Source organism: Arvicanthis niloticus, chromosome 21 (assembly GCF_011762505.2).
Source record: "Arvicanthis niloticus isolate mArvNil1 chromosome 21, mArvNil1.pat.X, whole genome shotgun sequence".
NCBI lineage: Eukaryota > Metazoa > Chordata > Mammalia > Rodentia > Muridae > Arvicanthis > Arvicanthis niloticus.
The window spans coordinates 51828783-51849164 of NC_047678.1; the positions used below are offsets into that span (position 1 = coordinate 51828783).

At 45.1% G+C, this 20382-nt stretch overlaps 1 protein-coding gene across 7 annotated transcripts in view; it reads right to left on the reverse strand.

Moving 5' to 3' along the window:
* Ppp4r1 (protein phosphatase 4 regulatory subunit 1) overlaps positions 1-12176 on the reverse strand; it is a 54343-nt gene extending 42167 nt beyond the window's left edge. For 2 of the 7 annotated variants that reach the window (XM_034484033.2, XM_034484031.2), the window contains exons 1-2: positions 11671-12076; positions 11452-11496 (exon numbers count right to left, since the gene is read on the reverse strand). In XM_034484033.2, the coding sequence (XP_034339924.1) occupies positions 11452-11496; positions 11671-11677 (52 nt within the window). In that variant the 5' untranslated portion in view covers positions 11678-12076. The other 5 variants (XM_076917890.1, XM_034484032.2, XM_034484034.2 and 2 more) reach the window with 4 other exon arrangements.
* Positions 12177-20382: the final 8206 nt, after the last annotated feature.

The following is a 20382-nucleotide window of genomic DNA, read 5'->3' on the forward strand; positions in this document are numbered from 1 at the left end:
AAAAAGCAACAGTTTTTGTCAACATGACAGAAACTAGAGTCAACTGAGAAGAGGGAAGGAACTCTGAAAACCTAATTAGTTTCCCTGACAGGGCTGAGGGTATGATGAGGTGTGGAACACTTTATTAGCAATTGCTGACATTTGAAGACCAAAAGAGCAGTAGTAAGAATACAGAACCTGAACTAGAGAAAGAGATAAGCAGTAAAGAATACTTTTTCTCTTCTAGAGACCCAAATTCAGTTCCCAGCATCAAGTGAAGGACAGCCATCTTTAACTCCAGTCGGGATGTATTACTCAGGGTTCTCTAGAGTCACAAAACTTATGGAACATCTCTACATATTAAGAGAATTTGCTGTGATGACTTACAGACTGCAGTCCAACTAACCCAACAATGGGCAGCTGTGAATGGAAAGCAAAAATCTAGTAGTTGCTCTGTCCCACAAGGCTGGGTGTTTCAGCTGGTCTTCTGTAGAAATAGGTTCCAACAGATGTGCTGGCAAGTAAGTGCAAGCAGGTAAAGAATGAACTCTTCACTTTCCCATTGCCCTCCAGCAGAAGGTGTGGCTCAGATTAAAGGTGTGTACCACTATGCCACCAGACCAAATCTTATCTTGGAATTTGCTCAGTCTCAGGCTGGCCTTGAACTCAGATCTGCTAGCCTGTCTCCTGGAATTTAAGGCACCTACTACCTTGCCTGGACCTAAGCTTTTCATGGGCCACTATACCTCAACATCAAGTGCCCTCCATTTCTGGATTGTAGCTCATTCCAGATGTAGTCAAGTTGACAACCAGGAATAGCCATCATGAGGCCCTTTTCTGGTTTAGTGAAGGGGAGGGAGGAGTGTAGTGGAATGCTGTCCTCCAGACAAGACATGGCCATTTCACTCAAACTCAAAAGCAGGTGTGACCACATCAACACAGGCCTGGGCCTATCAGCACTGTTATGGAGGGAAGGAGTTTACAAGGCCACACCCTTCCCTAAGGATTTTAGAGGTAATTAACAGTTGCTAGGGGGTGAGAGTCTATCTCAAGAGAGCCTCAGCCCACCTAAGAAACTACTGGCAGTTAATGGTCACTAGGGGATGGGAAGCGTGGGGGAGGAGCAGGCTTCTTTACAGAACTGTAGCCATGGTAAGAGCTCCAGAGACCTGTAAATAACCCCTTACCCTTGTTCATATAAGCAGCCCTGAATTCAATGTGGTATTGCCCCCAAAGGCATATTAAAGAAAGAGGACTGGTTACTAAGAGAAAGGTGAAGGGAGAGGAGTGACAGAGAACCAGATGTCGATCATCAAATACACTGCACACATGCATGCTGGCTAGGCTTGGTAACCAACTTGACTGCATCTGGAACTACTTAAACTCCAATCGGCTGGGTGCACACATTTGAAGGATTTTTCTTAATTAAATCATTTTGAGTGGCAAGACCCACTTTTATTCCAGACCTTTTGAGGTGGAACGATCTACCTATAATCTAGACCACACCTTCTGCTGGCATCCTAGATAAAAAATGAGGAAGGAGCTTGCTCTCTGCCTGCTTGCTCTCACTCTTACTGACAAATCTGTACCTTTATTGGCACTGAAACATATTTTTTTGGAATTCCAGTGTATCTACTAAAGACCAGCTGAGGCATCCAGCTTCATGGAGTGAACTTTTAAATTCTTAGCCCTTCCATTGGTAAACAGCCATTGTTGGACTAGCTGGATGATCACAACCTGTAAGCCACTCTAATAAATCATACACACACATACACACACACACACACCCCACACATATATGTATTATATATAATATGTATATTATATATATATAATATATATTTTTTCTCTCAGTTCTATTCCTCTAGAGAACTCTAACATGTATGAAATTATAAAAAAGATGGGGCTTTAACATATTTTAACAAACACACCTTAAATGGAACAGGCAGTTGAGCTCTCTGCAGAGCAGAGTGCCAGATAGTTACTATGACCAGTACACCTGAGTGGACTCAGTACAGTCAGTCTACTCTATAATGCTAGGGTAAAGTCAGCCCTGGGACAGGAAAGTGCCACCCCTTCACTCTTTTGTTTGTTTGTTTTGTTTTTCGAGACATGGTTTCTCTGTATAGCCCTGGCTGTCCTGGAACTCACTCTGTAGGCTGGCCTTGAACTCAGAAATCTGCCTGCCTCTGCCTCTGCCTCCCAAGTGATGGGATTAAAAGGCGTGCGCCACCACTGCCCCGCTACCCCTTTACTCTTTACAGGAAGAAACCTGCATCTTTACAGTATGAAATCTGGCAGGCATTATTTCACCACCAGAGAAACAGAGAGGCTGCCTTTAGGGCAACAGTGCTGAGAAGCAAGATTAACATACCACTGACCTGCCAAAAAAGCAAAAAATAAACTAGAAAGAAGTCAAAAGGAAACAACCAGCACACCCTTCTAAAACATGTCTCTGGGCACAGTGCTTACCTGCCTGCAATAAGGTACTCTAGAACCAAAGACTGGAAGATTGCAAGTTCGAGGTCAACCTGGGCTACTTACTTAAGTTCTGGCCAGCTTACACTATATAGAAAACCCTGTCTAAAATAAACCAGGTATACTACACTGAGAATAAAGCATATGTAGCATCACAGGAGGTAAATTTGGGGAAAACAGAGACATGACAAGTAAAATGTGTGAATTTCAATTAGCCAAGACAGTTCTTCCCATGGAGGATGGGTAGTACTGGACACCTGAAGATGTTTCAGTACACACTACACATACACAACAGAGTTTTACTAGCTAAATTGTTCAGAGTGAAGTGACTATATCTAGTAAAGAATACCTTTGCTCTTAGGACACAAGGGCTAAATGTAACAATTTATCCTCAAAAGGCTCACTGTAGAAATTAAGATTAAAACATACTGTATTTTGTCTATATTTGTATAATTACATACAAGGCAGAGCCAACTGGAAGAATGTTAGCAATGGAGTTTCAGTCCAGAAAGTCACGATATTTTTGCTACTTTTGTGTGCGAGTGAAGACTTAAAACTACTAAGTTTAATTTTAAATTAAATCATATAAAACAAATTAGGATTTTGGCCTAATTTAACTTGCTCAGAAAAGTAAAGGTCCATCTCAGTATATTTGTCAAAGGTATCAAAGGCCTACTATGTGCTAGAAACTAACTATGGGTAAAAATAAAAATGTGTCAGACCTTGAATTTTTACAGCCAGCAAGCCAAAACAGTTCTATCTTCAACTTATATAAATAAAATTTTATTGAAAAATACATATGTTAATACATATTTATTATTTCATTGGAAGATCTGGGCAGGTACAAAAGCAGTTACAAGCTAACAAAACCTACTGCTTATACCATCTGATCCATTATAGAAGTTTCCAATGACTAGCCTAGTGCTGTAGCAAAGACATAATTAAGCCACTTTGGGGAAGAAAAATACTCATTTATCTATATTTGAGATACTCTATTATTTAGCTCAGGCTGTCATAGAACTCTTATGTAGACCAGGCTGGCCTCAAACTCTAGAAAGATCCACTTGCCTCTGTGTAGGGATTAAAAGTGTGCACTATCATGCCTGGAGTACATTTGTGGGGGCAGGGGGGGGTGTGCATGTGTGTACCTACCTGCATGTGTGTGCTGGGGATGGAACCAGAACACTTGCAAATGCTAAGCAAGTGTTCTACCATTGCCTAACCCAATACTATAAAAAGGCAAATCTGAAAAGCACATAATTCAATCATTACACATATCCTCAGCAACAGAGAAGCCAAGTTTGAATGTGTGCTCTGCAATAGCATGTAAGGAGTTACTAGAACACATTCAAGTCACTGAAGCACCAAGTCATTGAGTGTTTCCGAGTAACTGACACATTGCCCTATAGAATGACTTTGTAACTGACACAATGTCCTGTAGAATGGCTTTGTAACTGACACACTGCCCTATCCAATGACTTGTAACTGACAGGTTGTCCTGTAGAATGGATTTATGAGGAATTGACATAACGTCCTATAGCACAGCTCACAGAGGCAAGACTTCTGTAATTCTGGATTTTTAAAAGCTTTTCTACATTTATTCATTTATTTTTTTATATGTATATGCACATGAGAGTCTGGTGGTCAGAGGGTAACTTGTAGAAATTGATTCTCTCCTTCTACCAAGTGGGTCCTGGAGATTACCTCATGTCGCCAGGCTTAATGGTCTTTACCACTGATTTATCTCAGCAGAGATAAACCATATTTCTGGTTTCTAAGACAAAGCCTAGGTCTAGAATTTGCCTCAAACTCATTACCTTCCAGCCCTCGCCTATGGCTTAATGGACCTTCCAGGGCCACAGATTTGGCATCCTTGAATATAACTAAATGTGAGAGAGGAGCTTGCTTCTATACTGAACACATACATACTTTTTGGTAATTATTCCCTAAATAACACACGACTATCTGTATTAGATAATATAAGAAATATAGAGAGCATTTGGTATGCATAAGTTATAAGCAAAGATGCTGTTTAGTAAAGGGACTCCCTCATATGCCAAGCAGTATTTGGTACTGCGGTTCTGGAACCAATTCCCTAGAAATACTGAAAACTAAGTCAGAAAGTGAGTCACTCCTGCCGAGCAGTGGTGTCGCACGCCTTTAATCCCAGCACTTGGGAGGCAGAGGCAGGCGGATTTCTTAGCTCGAGGCCAGCCTGGTCTACAAAGTGAGTTCCAGGACAGCCAGGACAACACAGAGAAACCCTGTCTCACCATGACCACACTTTGTAACTGTTGCTGGACAGAGAAACACATAGCTCCCAAAAAGTTCTCCCAGGGAATGGGTCTCCATTGCTTTCTCTCAGTGAGAAGACATCCCCCCACAGTCTTATTAACCTAATTACTTTGTATACTAATCAGTTTTCCATGGGTAGTTAAAATAAAAAATGTGAACAAACCCAGTCCATATTACCATCAATTCCCAGGAAGTCAAGTGTTAAACAAATCAGTTATTTCTACCAAAACAAACTTGACGTATTTGCATGTAAAAATGTCTATATTAAAATCAGACTGTGACTATAAAGGTGCAGCTCAGCAATAACATCTGTAATGGCTGACTTACACAGGCCCTGCCTACCTCCTCTCCTTCAGCAGTAACATGTTTTTGTTGTTGTTTGGTTGGTTTTTTAAAGATTTATTTATTTGTTTTATGTGAGTACACTGTCACTTTCTTCAGAAACACCAGAAGAGTGCATGAGCCACCATGTGGTGGCTGGGAATTGAACTCAGGACCTCTGGAGGAGCACTCAGTGCTCTTAACCACTGAGCCACCTCTCCAGCTCCAGCAGTAACATTTGCAATGGCTGACTTACACAGGCCCTGCCTGCCTCCTCTCCCTCAGTAGTAACATTTGTAATGGAGGACTTACACACGTCCTGCCTCCCTTCCTTTCCCTCAGGAGAGCACACAGCAGAGAGTGAGTGAGACCTATAGCTAGGTGACTTGACAAAGGGACATGAGAATTCATCTGCTTTTGTGTAAGTTCACATTTTCACCCTAAAATAGTGGTTTAAAAAAAAAAATCAACAAATCATAGTGAGAATCTTATTATGTGACAAAAATCTAACACTTATTTCTAGTTTCCAAAAAACTCTTAACAAACTTCAGAAACTTTCACCTGATATAGGGTTATCTGTGAGAGAATAATAAACACCAAAATTCAAAATTTTCCTCTTCCAAATACAATGTGGGGATAATGACAAGACAAGATAGACCAGATAGGAAATACAGCTGCAACCATCATCTGAAAAAGGATCTATATCCATACATTATACATATAATATATATATACATATATATATATATATTAATTATACATCTATAATACATAATGAAGGGATCCTCAGAGCTCAGTAAGAAAACTCAGGAAAAAGGTGGTCAAGAGACTTATGTGAAACTGGAAAGCCGGCTTACAAACTGGTAAGAAAAGTCCAGGATCTTGATGGAGACTATCAAGAGTAGAGGTGGGCCTAACAGCTTAGAAGCCCTGGTGTATCTTCCTATACAAGGGATACTTAAAGAGTCTGTGTGGTAACTGCTGAATGCCAACCTGCTCAGAGGCTCCAGGGAGGGAAGGAACTAAGGCACCTAAGAGCCATGATGGATTTGATGGATTTGGAAAGTGCGCCTGAGGTGACCACTCAAAGCCCGTCCACCCTTAAAGTCTCACACTCCACCAAGCTTTCATCCCCAAGGTCAAACTCCCAAAGGAGTATCACCTACTCTTGTACCCTAGATGTTAACTTAGATTTATTCTCAGACACAAGGCAAAAACAAAACAAACTCTAACTTCAATTTTAGGGGCTTCTAACTTTGCCAGGTAGCTGACGGCAAAAAAAGGCTTACTGAAGGAGGAGAAAAATATTTTTACTTCAAAATGAGAAAATATTAAGATACAACTGCTCAATAAGCAAATATAAATTCTTTGTTTTGAAAAGACAAAGTGAGTCTGTGTGGATTTATGTGTACCACATGTATAGTACAGAGCTCTTGGAGGCCTGATGCTGGATTCCCTGGAACTGGAGTTACATACAAGTGGCTGGGAACCACAACCTGGGTGCTGAAAACTGAACCCAGGTCTCTGCAATAGCAGTAAGCATTCTCAACTGCTCACCCACCTCTCCAGCTCCTACTAAACCAGCCAAAGCTCATAAAACAACACTTAAATACTCCTTCTGAGGTCCTACCCACAGACTCCCTGAATGTTACTAGATAGAGCCCCACTGTCTAACTATTTGCTACACCTCCCTTTGACGAACCTCCTAAGGGTTGGTTTTCAAAAGCAGAAGTGCTGCAGGAGAGATGAGGCCTTTGGCCTCTATGGGTACTTGCACCCATAAACACATCCACACACACATATATGAAACCTAACAATAAAAAATTATTTAAAAAAAAAAAAAAGACAGCCAGTGGAAATGGAGTCTGAAAGGGATATAGCCTCAGCTGTCAAGCTCAGCTCCTAGACCAGCATTTGTGTCCTCTGCTTTAACAGTCCCCCACAAGCCCCCAGTCATGTGGCAGGACTCTAAAACCTTAGGAATGGAAACTGGGAAATGGTATACAACACAACCAGCTTCCGAAGCTCAGCATCATACTTTGTCACTGTTAAAACAAGAACAAACAAACACTGAGGCAGGACACCCCCCAAAAAATAATCCAAGGTGTCATCTAGATTAACTTTCAAAAGAGTTTCAAGCATGGCATCCAACAGATTGCTTATACAGCTATTATGTTGTAAACTAGGCAATTTAGAAGACAAAATCTAAATCACAGTATTTTATTTATTTGAATTTATGTGTCTAAGTGTTTTGTCTGGATGTATGTCTTTGTACAGCATGCCAGGTGGCCATGAAGGTCTGAAGGTGGTTTTGTATTCCCTGGAACTGGACTTACAGCCAATTCAGAGTCATTAAGTGGATGCTGAGAATTGAACCTGGGTCCTCTGCAAGAGCAGGATGCTTTTAACTTCGGAGCCACTTCTCCAGCCCAAAATACATTATTTATTTATTTGTTTGTTTGTTTAGGTTTTTTTTTTCAAGACAGGGTTTCTCTGTATAGTCCTGGCTGTCCTGGAACTCACTCTGTAGACCAGGACGGCCTCAGAAATCTGCCTGCCTCTGCCTCCCAAGTGCTGGGATTAAAGGCATGCGCCACCACTGCCCAGCTACAATATTTAAAAAAAAGAGGCGTACTTCAAGTTCCACCTGCACTAAGGGAATTCTGTGGTTAAGGTGGACAGAAGTAGACAGCCATAGCACAGTGGAAGAACATGTGTTTCTGAGCTACTGGGACCCACTCTTCAAGTAAGATCTGCAGTGTGTTACTTTAATAAGTTTAAGTTCTACTCAAATACCCACAGAGAAGTTCTACAGACAAACTATTCTTACTGTATCCGTAAGTCAGTCCTAGCTCATCCATTCCAGAAACTCTACAACATTGAATTGTAGCTTTGGAAAACTGACAATACAATGCTGAAGCATTTCTCTAAAAAATCTGTATTAACTCCATTAGTCGAGATAATCAAAATTGCAAAGGGTTTTTACTCTGAAATCTGCTGAGACAGCTATTCAAATGGAGTCATTTATTTGCCTTCACTTTGAAATTTAAAATGTTTTACACAATACAGTACTGAAAAATTTCAAAATATTTTATTACTTTCCTAAAGTTAATTTTAGTACTTCTGCTGGGCGGTGGTGGCGCATGCCTTTAATCCCAGCAATTGGGAGGCAGAGGCAGCTGGATTTCTGAGTTCGAGGCCAGCCTGGTCTACAGAGTGAGTTCCAGGACAGCCAGGACTACACAGAGAAACCCTGTCTCGAAAAACCAATAAATAAATAAATAAATAATTTTAGTACTTCTATATTTACCTTTGTGGCCTTTGGGACTTAAAACCAATTATCAGACCTTGTAATACCCTCGTCAAGATCTGGTTCCCACTGTGCCCTCTGTCTCCCTGGGCACAGAGGAAATTACCCTCCCTTCCAACATAGCCTTGGCAATTTATCTAGAAAAGACAACCAAGATTCTAGGGCCTGACCACAAAATCATTTTCTCCCTATCATGAGGGCACACAGCTGGTACAGGGAGGACTCTGGGTAAACTCTGGCTGCCTTCCATAAAAGAGAAAGTCACCCTCACAAACTGGTAAGTTCATTTGTAAGGGCAGCCGGAGTTCTGTGTTCCACAGTCCCCAGGCCCTCTACTATCCCTTATCTCTAGAACAAGGTTTCTTAACCTGTGGGTCACGATCCCTTTGGGATTGAATGACCCTTTTACAGGAGTGATCTAAGATCCTAAGATCACCAGGAAACAAAGATATTTGTATTCCAATTCATAACAATAGCAAAACTGCAGTTATGAAGTAGCAACAAAAATTAGGTTGTGGTTGGGGGCTGTGTTAAGGGTGGCAGCCTTAGGAAGGTTGTGAGAACCATTGCTCTAGGGTATGAACAGCCTTTGCACCTCCTTACCAACCTTCGTGCTTTCCATGTGGACACTACAGTTAGATTCTCTCCTCATTCTTTCTCCTTTCACGAGAGATCAAAGTAGTCAACGATACTCTGTATTTTGAACACTTCTGGTAAAGGTATTAACCTGTTAAACTTCAGCAACTGAGAAAAACCAGCAATTATTCTAAGAATGTCTTCAACCAAATTATAAACTATTCACGCCTTCAAATGTTTTAACATAAATTGAACAGAGAATTAAACCTTAAAGGTAAATTGCAAGCATTTAGCAACCTTTCTAAGTACAGACTCCATAATGTCAATGCCCTGCTTCTTGAAGCCACCTTTGCTCATGACTCATAGCAGCACTGTTCACACACACCAATTCATGTTAGGATAGGAATGATGACATAAAGTAGGGGTTTTTTATACCTGTCTCAGTGACAAGACAGAGGCATGACAGAGCTAAGGGAGCTATCCTAGTTGATACAAAGTGCCCTTTGCCAAAACTCGCAACAAGGCAGCTGACACCTTCCCGACAGCACTCTTGAGAGCTGCCATAGAACCACTTAGAGGGCTCGAACTGTGACTGGGTCTATGCTGCCTTTCAGACCCAGCCTACCCCAGCTAACTGTGAAACACTTCCTTCCAGACTGTGCTCCCCAAGAGCCAAGCAGAGACTGCACTGCACCTTCTTCCGGGGTGCACTGCCAGACTCAAAGACTCGGGCCTCAAAATTACAATCAGGGCAACATCTCCAATCCTAACTTTGGGAGAGATGTAAACCAACAGGTGCTTTGATTACACACTACTAAGCCATTAAGGGACCAAAGGGGAGAAAAAACTAAATGCAGAAGCTGTGTTTTACTGTATGTATTGCTCCCTTAAGACAACTACTTAAGAAGAGCACCCTTGTCCTCATGCAGATTGAGTTAGCAACAGGTAGGTCTGATATGACTTGCTTTAAAAATACTCTTTAGAGAAGCCTTCTGTGCTGGTTTGTGTTATATCAAGTTAACACAGGTCATGTTGCCTGAGAGGAGAAAACCTCTTTATCTGGCACTAGGCAAGCCTAGAGGGCATTTTCTTAGGGATCCATGTGGGAGGGCCCAGCCTGTTGTTGGCAGTGCCATCTCTGAATCCTGGGTGCTTTGAGAAAGCTGGCTGAGCAAGCCAGGAGGAACAAAACAGTAAGCAGCGCCCCTCATGGCCTCTGCATCGGCTTCTGTTTCCAGGTTCCTGCCCTGTGTGAACTCCTGCTCAGACTGCCTTGATGATGACGAACTGTAATAAGAATAGGGAGACAAACCTCTCCTTCTCAAGCTGCCTTTGTCACCTTGTTTCATCATACCAACAGAAGTGCTGACTAAGATACTTTCTCAACCCAATAACTCCCTTTGCTCAGAACAGGTATTTAAATGGAGTAAAGATAATCACATCAGACAATGCTACTGATTATCTGCATAGTATCTGGAAGAGCATTTCAACGATGGCATCTCTGAATTACCTGGGCAGGTATGAAATCACACTCCCCAGTCTGGGTAGGCTCTCCTCTAACCAGACATCTGGTTATCATGATAGTCAGCTCAACTCTGCATATTACTTGGTCTCCTTAAGCCTCCCATGATCTACACTTAATACATTTTGTGCACACTTTATTCCTAAAATGCATTTCAGAATCTACTGAATTGATTTTTCACTGGTCACTGTATCTGGAAATATTAACAGGAGTAGAAATCATTTCTACTTAAGTGTAATTTACAATTTCTTCCCATATAAACTTAGCTAAAGTCATAGTCTTTTCTGTCTCCAACCCATATTATTTTCTGAAGATTAGAAAAACACAAACACACTCAAAATGAAAGACATCTTTCTAAATAATTCATTTCCTTCACCACATGGAAACAATGTCCCCAAGTTGAGCAGGTTTTTTTTAATGTACAAAAAGAATCAACTCTTTAAAAACTTTAGTATCTCAACGGAAACCTGCAATTTTAGCATGAGAATGAGCTTTGAACACTCCCAATTTTAAAAAGGTGCTCTCTGCACTGCATCCTGACAAGGCCACACCTTCTAACCTCCCCGAAAATCGGAAATCAAATGTGTGAGTAGTGGTGGTGGGGACCCAAAGGCTCAGAGCTCAAGTAAAACACAGGTATGTAATCTGCACACACTGGGGCGAGGGAACCCCAGAGGGCGGGCCGAGCACCGCACCGCCGCCGCGCAGTCCCCGAGCGTTGCGGAAACACTTCCCGGCGCCCGCCGCCTCCTTCCTCGGGGCGAGGGTGCGGAAGACACTCAGGAAAAACACACCCATGTCCTCTCCGGCCTCCGCCCCACGGGCTTCTGCTTCCCCAACAGCCGCCCCGCGGCCGAGCCTGCGGGCGGCGGCCGAGGTCGGGCCACGCGGGCGCCCCCGGCGCGGCGGGGTCCCGAGTCCACCCGCTCGCCCGCCGCCCTCCGGCGCTGCCCGGCCGCCCGCCACTCACGTCCGTCCGCGTCCTCCGGCAGGTCCTCCTGGAGCAGCGAGAGGTCTGCGCCGAGGGAGAGAAGAAAGGCCGGGTCAGCGTCCCGGGCCGGCGCCGCGCCCCAGCCGCCCGCCGCCCGCCCGGCGGCGCCTCCCCGCGCCGGCCTCTCCCGGGCGCTGCCGAGCGCGGGGAGCCGCCGCCGTCGCCGCCGCCGCCGCCCGGGGAACTGGGGCCACGTACCCGCCATCTTGTGCTCGCCCCCGCCTCCTCGTCTCCCGGGATCCCGCTCCGCGAGCCGCGCGAGCCGGGAGCCGGTGGGCGCGCGCGGGCCGACGGGGGCGCGCGCGGGGCGGGCCGAGGCCCGGGCCTGCGGCGGCGGCTCCCGTACGCCCGCCCCGCGCGCCGCCCGCCGCCCGCCTCCCGCGCCCGGACGGCCCGGCCCCGAGGCGCGCTCCCACCCGCGGCTATAGGCGCCCTGGCGCCGAGCGTGCGGAGCGCGGCGCGAGCTGCCCGCCGGGGACCTGCAGCGTGTGCCCGAGCCCGGCGGGCGGGGTCCCCACGGCCCGCAGCTCTGTTGGGTCACCGGCCTCGCCCACCGCCAGCCGCCGCCCGCTCCGCCGCGCGCCGCTCGTCGCCCGCGCCCCTCCCAGACCTGCTCGTGCGTCGCCGACGGTCCGCGGCCGAGCCTCCCGCCTCCGTGTGGAGGAAGCGCCGCCTCCGCCCGCGCGCTCAGGCCTCGCGAGTGACTGAACAAAGCCCAGGCCCCAGCCGGACGACAGTTGAGTGACAAAAGTTACGCCGGCCCAGCCAGCCGGCCTTCCCGTGCGGCACGTTAAAGCCGCGGCACCGGCTTCCGAGCCCGCGCGCCCCCGGGCGCCCGCCCAAGCTGACCCTGAGCGGCTCGGGCGCGCGGGCCAGGCCGAGTCCAGTCACTCCGCGGTTCTTAGCCTTGTGACCGCGGGGAGGATCGCCGAGGATACCTGCCCCCTCAGCCTCTCGGGGGAATGGCAGATTGTCAGGAATCCAGCTACCTCGGGAGTCCGGTTGCCGGGTGCCTGGGATTGGCAGCGCTTTTCTCAAGTGAACTGTCACACATTTTACTGTTCCCTTTGTTTGAAGAGAGTTAAGTGATTCTCGTAGGTTCCCAAGTCAAAGTTGAGCAAAATCCAGATTATCTGACTCCAGGTCGTTGTCCCATTTCTATGAGCTTCAAGTCTAGATCCAACACCAGTGAGGTCTCCAGAATGGTCATCCCCTAAATCGAGTCTGGTACATGATGTCAGTTTTCGAGTCTGATAGGAAAAAGGAGAATTTTAAAGGCTCAGCTTGTTCCTTTCTGCATCATAGTCCTAACTCAAGACAACACATTGGCATTTTAAAACATGGGGGATCAGAAGAAGTTGTAGGTGATCTTTGGCTACTTTGTGTGTTCTTTCTTCCACCCTTCTCCACCTCTCTTCTTTGACCCTTTCAGCTCCCTAATACTAAATAGAGAAAAAGGGTAGGGGTGGAAGGGGCCATCATTATTATGGAACTACTTCCTACTGATTAGGAGTACCTAGCTTCTTGGAGCAAGTTTGATCTTCGTTATCAGGTATATCTAATTTCTTCTTCCTGTTTCTTTGCTCATAACTATTTAACAAACTGCAACCAACAACCCCACCTCTCCGGCCCTAGTATTTATATACCCCCTGGAAAGTCTCCAGAATTCCAAATGTCAGAAACTCTTTGCAGCTGGCAAAATCATGCCCCTGTTAGACCACAAGGCAAACCACAGTCAGCTTCTGTGGACAATCTGCAGCAGCCCCATATCTGACACCTGGGATTAAAACAAACACATATTCCCATAAAAAAATTTCTGTGTTTTTCAAAGAAACCAAAGTCTCACTACACCAAGTAATCAGATCCTTGGGAATGCATACATCTGCTTAGGGAAATGAGATATCCACAGTTAGTCCAACACCTTGCCCTGTTAGATATTACTTAACAGATAAAACACAGATTGTATAATATGAACTGAAATTCTAAGAGATTAAGAAAATCAAATCCTGTAGCTCCAAAACCTGTCTAATTTCCCAAATACAAGATCAGGACCAAACTTGCACATGCATTTCTTTCCCCAAAAACAAAAACAACAAAAAAGCCCCAGGATTTGCCTCCCCAGCACTGGAATTGAAAACTAGTTTAAGGGACTAAATTTATGACCTCATAAGGCAAAGCAAACACATCACCAACTGATCTGTCTCCTCAGACCTTGATTTCTTTCAGGGGGTGTTTTGTTTTGAGATAAGGACCCAATACATTGCTCTGGCTGGCCTAGAACTCAGGTTAGCTTTCATCTGTCTCAAAGTACTTGGGATTAAAGGAGTACACCACTATGCCTGGCCCTCCTTTTAAAAAGTTTTATTAGTGTATATTTATTATACAAATTGGTATGATGTTTTCTTTTTTTTTTAAGATTTATTTTATGTATATGAGTACTATAGCTGCCTTCAGACACAGCAGAAGAGGGCATCCGATCCCATTACAGATGGTTTGTGAGATACCATGTGGTTGCTGGGAATTGAACTCAGGACCTCTGGAAGAACAGTCAGTGCTCCTAACCGTTGGGCCATCTCTCCAGCCCTGAGATTGTTTTAAAAAGCATTTTTATCATGTACTTTTCACTTTCTGATTAAAAAAATAATTCAAAACAGTTAACAAGTGGACATGAGCAGAGTATATAATACATATTTATGAAAACATCATTTTTTAATTATTTTTTTAATCAGAAAGTGAAATGCCGGAGGCCTGGGGCCCTGGATTCTGCCCTCCATACTGCAACAAATGAAGACAGAGCCGGGAAGCAGCAGAAAAGAGAAGACAAAAGCAGAGAACAGAGTTCTGCCCAGGATTAGTCCTGCTAACTTTCAGGATGTTCTTTCTCCTATTATAGGAGCTGGATTATCAGAAATGAAGGCCTGCCCTAAATGTGGGCAGTGCCATTCCTCCATCCGGAGCTAAGCACTAGCAGTTCCCTCTTTTCTCCACTTCCTGGTATGCTCCAGTGTGAGCAAGACCCCACTGCAACAGCTTCACTAAAATATTTTTATGTGTATGTAGTTTTGCACAAACAGATGTGCTTTAGTATTTTTACATTTAGTATGTGTGTATGTATGAGCAAGTGTGTGTGTGTGTGCATGTGTGTGTATGCCTGTGCTCAAGCACGTATACATGCTACGGTGTGCATATGGAAGTCAGAGGACATCTTACAGGAGTCATTTCTTTCCCTCCACCATGTGAATTCCAGGAATCAAATTCAGGTTATCAAATCTAGCAGCAAACCCTTTACCTGTTTTGCCACTTCAGTGGTCCCAACAGACAGCTTTATTGTTCACTCTGGTCTGTTATGGTCCAAACTAGAATTTCTTGAATTAAGAAAAAGGATCAGCTTTGTGGGTTTTACTGCCTCTTATCAGCTTTGAGACAATGAAAGAAACTTTTCTCTTTAGTAGTAAAGACCTGGTCAGTTACTCTTTCCTGCTGGAACAAATTCCCACACAGGATCTTCTGAGATAAATTCTCTTCCATGGCTTAGAAGACTCAATAGCCCTGCCATACAAACAGCTCCTAATTCTGATGCCATACTATGAAAACTAAGCTCTGATCTCCTGAACCCTCCAGAGCTATGGAACCTCAGTGTTGTTTGGACATCATCATAAAGTGTATGAAGGTTCTGGGTGAAAAACAAGGCCTGTACAAGCTATACACAGGAGGAGTCTCTTCAAAATGTATCAGATCATTTAAAAACCTCTGAAACAGAGGTCTTTCAATTTCTCATATGGTCAGATGATTACACATGTGTCTGTTCAGCCCTAGGTTCACTGAACACAGACTTCTTCATCCTGAGTTATGAGCAAAGGCTTTGTGGTGGAGATTAAATCTGAGTAGCTCTGGGCTTTACCTGCTGGGCTGAGACTTCTAGCATGAGGGCATTGATAAGCCTGTCAGGAAGTTTAGATTTCACCCTGTAGAAGGTCACCCAGTCAGCCCAATATGAACTAGAAGTCATCAAGAAGCAAGCAGTGCCAACCAAGCAAAGGGTTCCCAGGATGGAAGGCTATTTATTATAGCATGTTTACAGTCTGCTTGGTGTTCCTATACTGGTGTAATGTGGCTGTTGTATACAGTACCAGATTTTTTTGTTGTTGTTGTTGTTCACGGTTTGCCCTGTCTTTGCTCTCAGCATTGAGGTCTGTGCTTGGCAAGATCTGCTTATGTGCCCTTAGGTTCATCTGTGCTTAGTGTCCAGAAAGATGGCAGACCGCACATGGCTCACAGTTGTCCCCTAAGGGGTCTGTTAAGCCCTCTGCACTCGTGGAGACTGAGGAAGATGCTGCAAGCTTGTGAGGAAGCTACTAAAACCCGAGCCTGGTTATCTGTGTCTAAGTCCTATGAAAACAGCTCCGATCAGGGAGGAAAGCCTTGCGGGGCAAGGTCCAGAGACCTTGAAGCAGCACAGAAATGAAATCTATTTTTAACACAGTGACTTTTCATTTTACAAAGTACTTTGCATGCTGTGATCCACTGTTGGGCACATTGTCAGTGGTGGGTTGTTTAGGCTTGACCTCAGTTTGAATGCTTGGCCCCGCCAGCCAGGTGGTGGTGGCAAACGCCTTTAATCCCAGCACTTGGGAGGCAGAGGCAGGCGGATTTCTGAGTTCGAGGCCAGCCTGGTCTACAGAGTGAGTTCCAGGACAGCCAGGGCTACACAGAGAAACCCTGTCTCGAAAAACCAAAAAAAAAAAAAAAAAAAAAAAAAAAAAAAAGAATGCTTGGCTGCTTGGCCCAGGGAGGGCACTATTGCACTATTAGGAGGTGTGGCCTTGTTCGAGTAGGTGTGGCTTTGTTTGGTGGGTGGCCTCATTGGAGGAATTATGTCATTGTGGGGATGGGTTTTTGAGGTCTCCTGTGTTTAAGCTACACCTGGTGTGGAACACAGTCTCTCCTTGCTACCTGCTGATCCAGATGTAGAACTCTGAGAACCTCAAGCACCATGTGTGCCTGCAGGCTGCCATGTTTCCCACAATGATGAAAATGGAGTAAACAGCTGAAACTGTAAGACAGCCCCAATTAAATGTCTCCCTTGATAAGAGTTGGTGTGGCCATGATATCTCTTCACAGCAATGAAACCCTGTAGCAAGAGTTTTAGCTACTCGGCTTTATGTGTGGCAGGTCTTGTGCTTCCAGCCACCTGCCCAGGAACTCTTTGGATTCTTGAATGGAAGACACACACACACACACACACACACACACACACACACACACGTTAATTTTAAAATGCTTTGGCTACCTCAAAGGCTGGGCACTCCTAAACCTTCCCTGCTACTCCAGGCCCATTAGGGGAAGTGGCCAGTATCTACTTACCTGAATTCTTGCAAGGCTCCTTGGCTCTCTCCTGCAGCTCTCAATGTCTTCCATCTCCCACTGAATCATGGTGATCCTCTGTCTCCTCCCTGCTGTGTCTTTACTCACACAACTCTAAGGGTCCTGCCCTGTCTCCCTTTGCTCAGCCATTAGCCACTAGCATCTTTAGTGATCAATCAAAAACCAATTGGGGACAAAGACCTTTAGTGTTTTGAACACGTAGATTCTCAATCGAATCAAACATTAGAACCAATGTCCAACAAAACCCCAACTAAAATACCACTGCTTTTTTTTTAAATCCCTGCTTAAATTATTTTTTTTGATTTTGTTTTTGTTTTTGTTTTTTTGTTTTTGTTTGTTTGTTTGTTTTGTTTTTTTCAAGACAGGGTTTCTCTGTGTAGCCCTGGCTGTCCTGGAACTCACTCTGTAGACCAGGCTGGCCTCGAACTCAGAAATCCGCCTGCCTCTGCCTCCCAAGTGCTGGGATTAAAGGCGTGCGCCACCACTGTCCGGCCAGCTCCAGACTTTTAAGCTTTTTAAACTAAGAGCTAAACAAACCTCTTTTTATAAGGTCTGGGTACCTCAGTGACAAAACATGAACCTGTCATTAAAGTAAACAGAGCACAATAGAGTACATTGTGCTCTTAAAAACCTGGAAGCTCTTTAACATTGGTCATTCCTAAAATGTCCTAAAACTGTTTCCCCACAGTCATCTGTCCTCCTTCCGGTTACAGCTTTGCGCATGTCCTTGGCTGGATCTCAGGAATCTCTGGTTTTTATGAGGCCATGGCAATGTGTTCATGGGAAGATCCTGCTAAGGAAGAGAGTAAACCCATGAACATGTTTGACTGACAGACTAGTGTTGCCACAGAAAGCAGAAAGCAAGACTTTATCACAAGGAAGCCAGGTATGGCACATGCTGCCATTCTAGTACCTGAGGAGCTGAGTCAAGACAATCAAAGCTCAAGACCAGTTTCAGTTACACAGTGAATTTGAGGCCACCCTTGACTACTCAAGATTCTGTGTCCCAAACAAACAGCAGCAGCTGCAACAACAACAACAAAACCAAACAAACTCCAAACAATACTCCCAACCCCCAAGAAGCTTGACTAAGGTGAGTTAGGATGGAAGTAGTTTTTAGTGGGTCCAGGAGTTGAGAAGACAAACATGCTGGAGTGATTCTCAGTGAGGCCCCCAGCTTGGGCAGAGGACCTTTTACATATTTCACACATAAACCACACACATATTTCAGACACTCAGAGTAGTGGAGGAGAGACTAGAACAAGAGGAGTGCTGGAAAGATGAAGGGAACAGGAGGTCATTTTGTCTGTACATATCCTTCTGGGCATAGTCCACACTCGTCAGCAGGCACCACAGTTCTATGAGTCACCCTCAAGTCCACAGGAAGTAATAAAAGGAAAACAACCTCAGCTTTATAAGGGTCACACTTTAATATGGAGGGTCAAATCCTACTTGTTGTGGAACGTGTAGGTACCAGTGAAGGCAGGAAGAAGCCTTGGCCAAGGTGTCTGTAACTGTGTCTAACAGTTGTCAGCTAAGCAAACCCAAGCATAGAGGAGGTATTGTGCCGGGCCTGGGCAATGTTGGGTAGCCTGTCTTCAATCTGCCCACACAGAACTGGCTGTCCTTGGATGCCGAATCAAGGAGAGATACTGTCACAAAAGAGATCTTGAATAAAACCTGCATTCACATGGCTACTTTTTGATCAATTCAGTCCAGACAAGTAGACTTCTATGAACCCGTACCTTGACACAAAATTCCTGCTACATTGGGGAATTTTGATTGCAAGTTTGTCCTCGGCCCTGTTTTGACTTCAGGGTTCTAGAGTTCTTTTTTGTGGACCTTACTTTGGAATTTCCCACCATGAGAGGCCACTTCAGGCCTGAGGACTTTCTATCTGGCTTGCCAGAAAACCACGGTCTGCTGGGAAAATTGGCAAGAGCCTTTGATCAGAAGTGACAAGTTATGAGAGAGGCTAGAGAACTTGGAAATGCAAAATTGTTAAAACTTGCTTTTGTGGTCTGGAGACATGGCTCTGCAGTTAAGACCCCTGGCTGATTTTCCAGAGATGCTGAGTTCAGATCCCAGGTCCCATATCTGCGCCCTCCCCCCGCCCCCCACACCCCCCCTCCCTGCCTCTTCCCCACTTCTCCCCCTCCCCCCCCACGTGGCAGCTCTCAACTGTAGCTCACCAATGCCCTCTTCTGGTGTGCAGATGTACATGCAAACAAAATATCCATATACTTGAAACCCATAAACAAATCACATCTTTAAACTGGCGGTTTTTTGTTTTTTTTTTTTTTTTTTTTTTTTTTAGATAAGGTGTCATGTAATCCAGACTGGCCTGGAACTTTCTAGGTAGCTCAGGGTAATCCTGAACCTCTGATCCTCCTCCTGCTGAGAATTGAGAATTATGGGCACATGCCTCTCAAGGGTTAAAGACCTAAAACAAGGAACTTCAACTCCGAGGAGGAACTCCAGACTCAGCATACTGATAAGAACACCTGCCTAACAAGAAAGCCAGGTAATGAGAACTGCTGATAAAGTTGTCAGCTAAAACTTCACCTCCACCGCCAGAGAGCCTACTGTTCTTCATTGTTCTCATTAAAGGGTGGTTCTGCTTCTGTAATGGTCTGTTTTATTTCCAGGTTGCCTGGATCAATCCGTTTCTAACAGCCATTCATGCCTGCGGGGGGCGGGGGGCGAGGATCAAACCCAGGTATGCTGGGCAAGCACTCTCCTAACTGAGCCATATCCAGTCTTGTTGTTTAAAACACATGCTTACAATTAGAAGTACCAGTAAATTCACATTACTCCCAAAAAGCTGTCATTTCTATACAGCAACAAATGAAGTCATTCCTGAGGCTGGAGAAACACTGGGCCATACAAAGACCAGAGGGCATGTGTGAAACCGCACGTAGTCTCGGGTTTCCTAGGAGAGGAGTCTGCAGAAGGGTTGCCAGCCCCGAGTTCTGGCTGCACTTGTGTCTGGGCTCCTGCCCACACAGCTGTAGAATTTTCTACACGGAGAAAGGGGGCTTCCTCTCCAGAGTGCACCTTTCCTTTCCCAGGCCCTGGTGCTTCAGTTCTGGAAGCAGAAACAATTGGCTGCTTCTCGAATCATCCTTTGCTGCATACAGAAAAATGTGCGCAGAGTAAAGTGAAGTGTTGGGAGGAAGCGATTTGAAGCCTAGGTATTAGAAGGGACAAGTTATACCTTTCTCATCCCGGTCCCTCGCGCTGTTTCTTTCATCTAGAGGTCAGAGTCACTTTATGGTGGGACTACCAAGGGACTTGGAAGTGTTTCTTTGGGACCACAGTCAACAGCATAAACTGTACGAATGTTTCTTTATGACGCGACGGGTCTTGTGTCCAGGTCTCCCAGGGTAAGTGGTGCCTGACCGGGCTCAGAGCTGACCGCAAGTCGGATGTAGGGTGGTCACCGGAGGCCGAAGCGGACAGGGGCCCGGGCGGAGCTAAAGCCCGGTGGCTAGGCTAGACTAGACGCGTCGGGAGGAGCCGGCC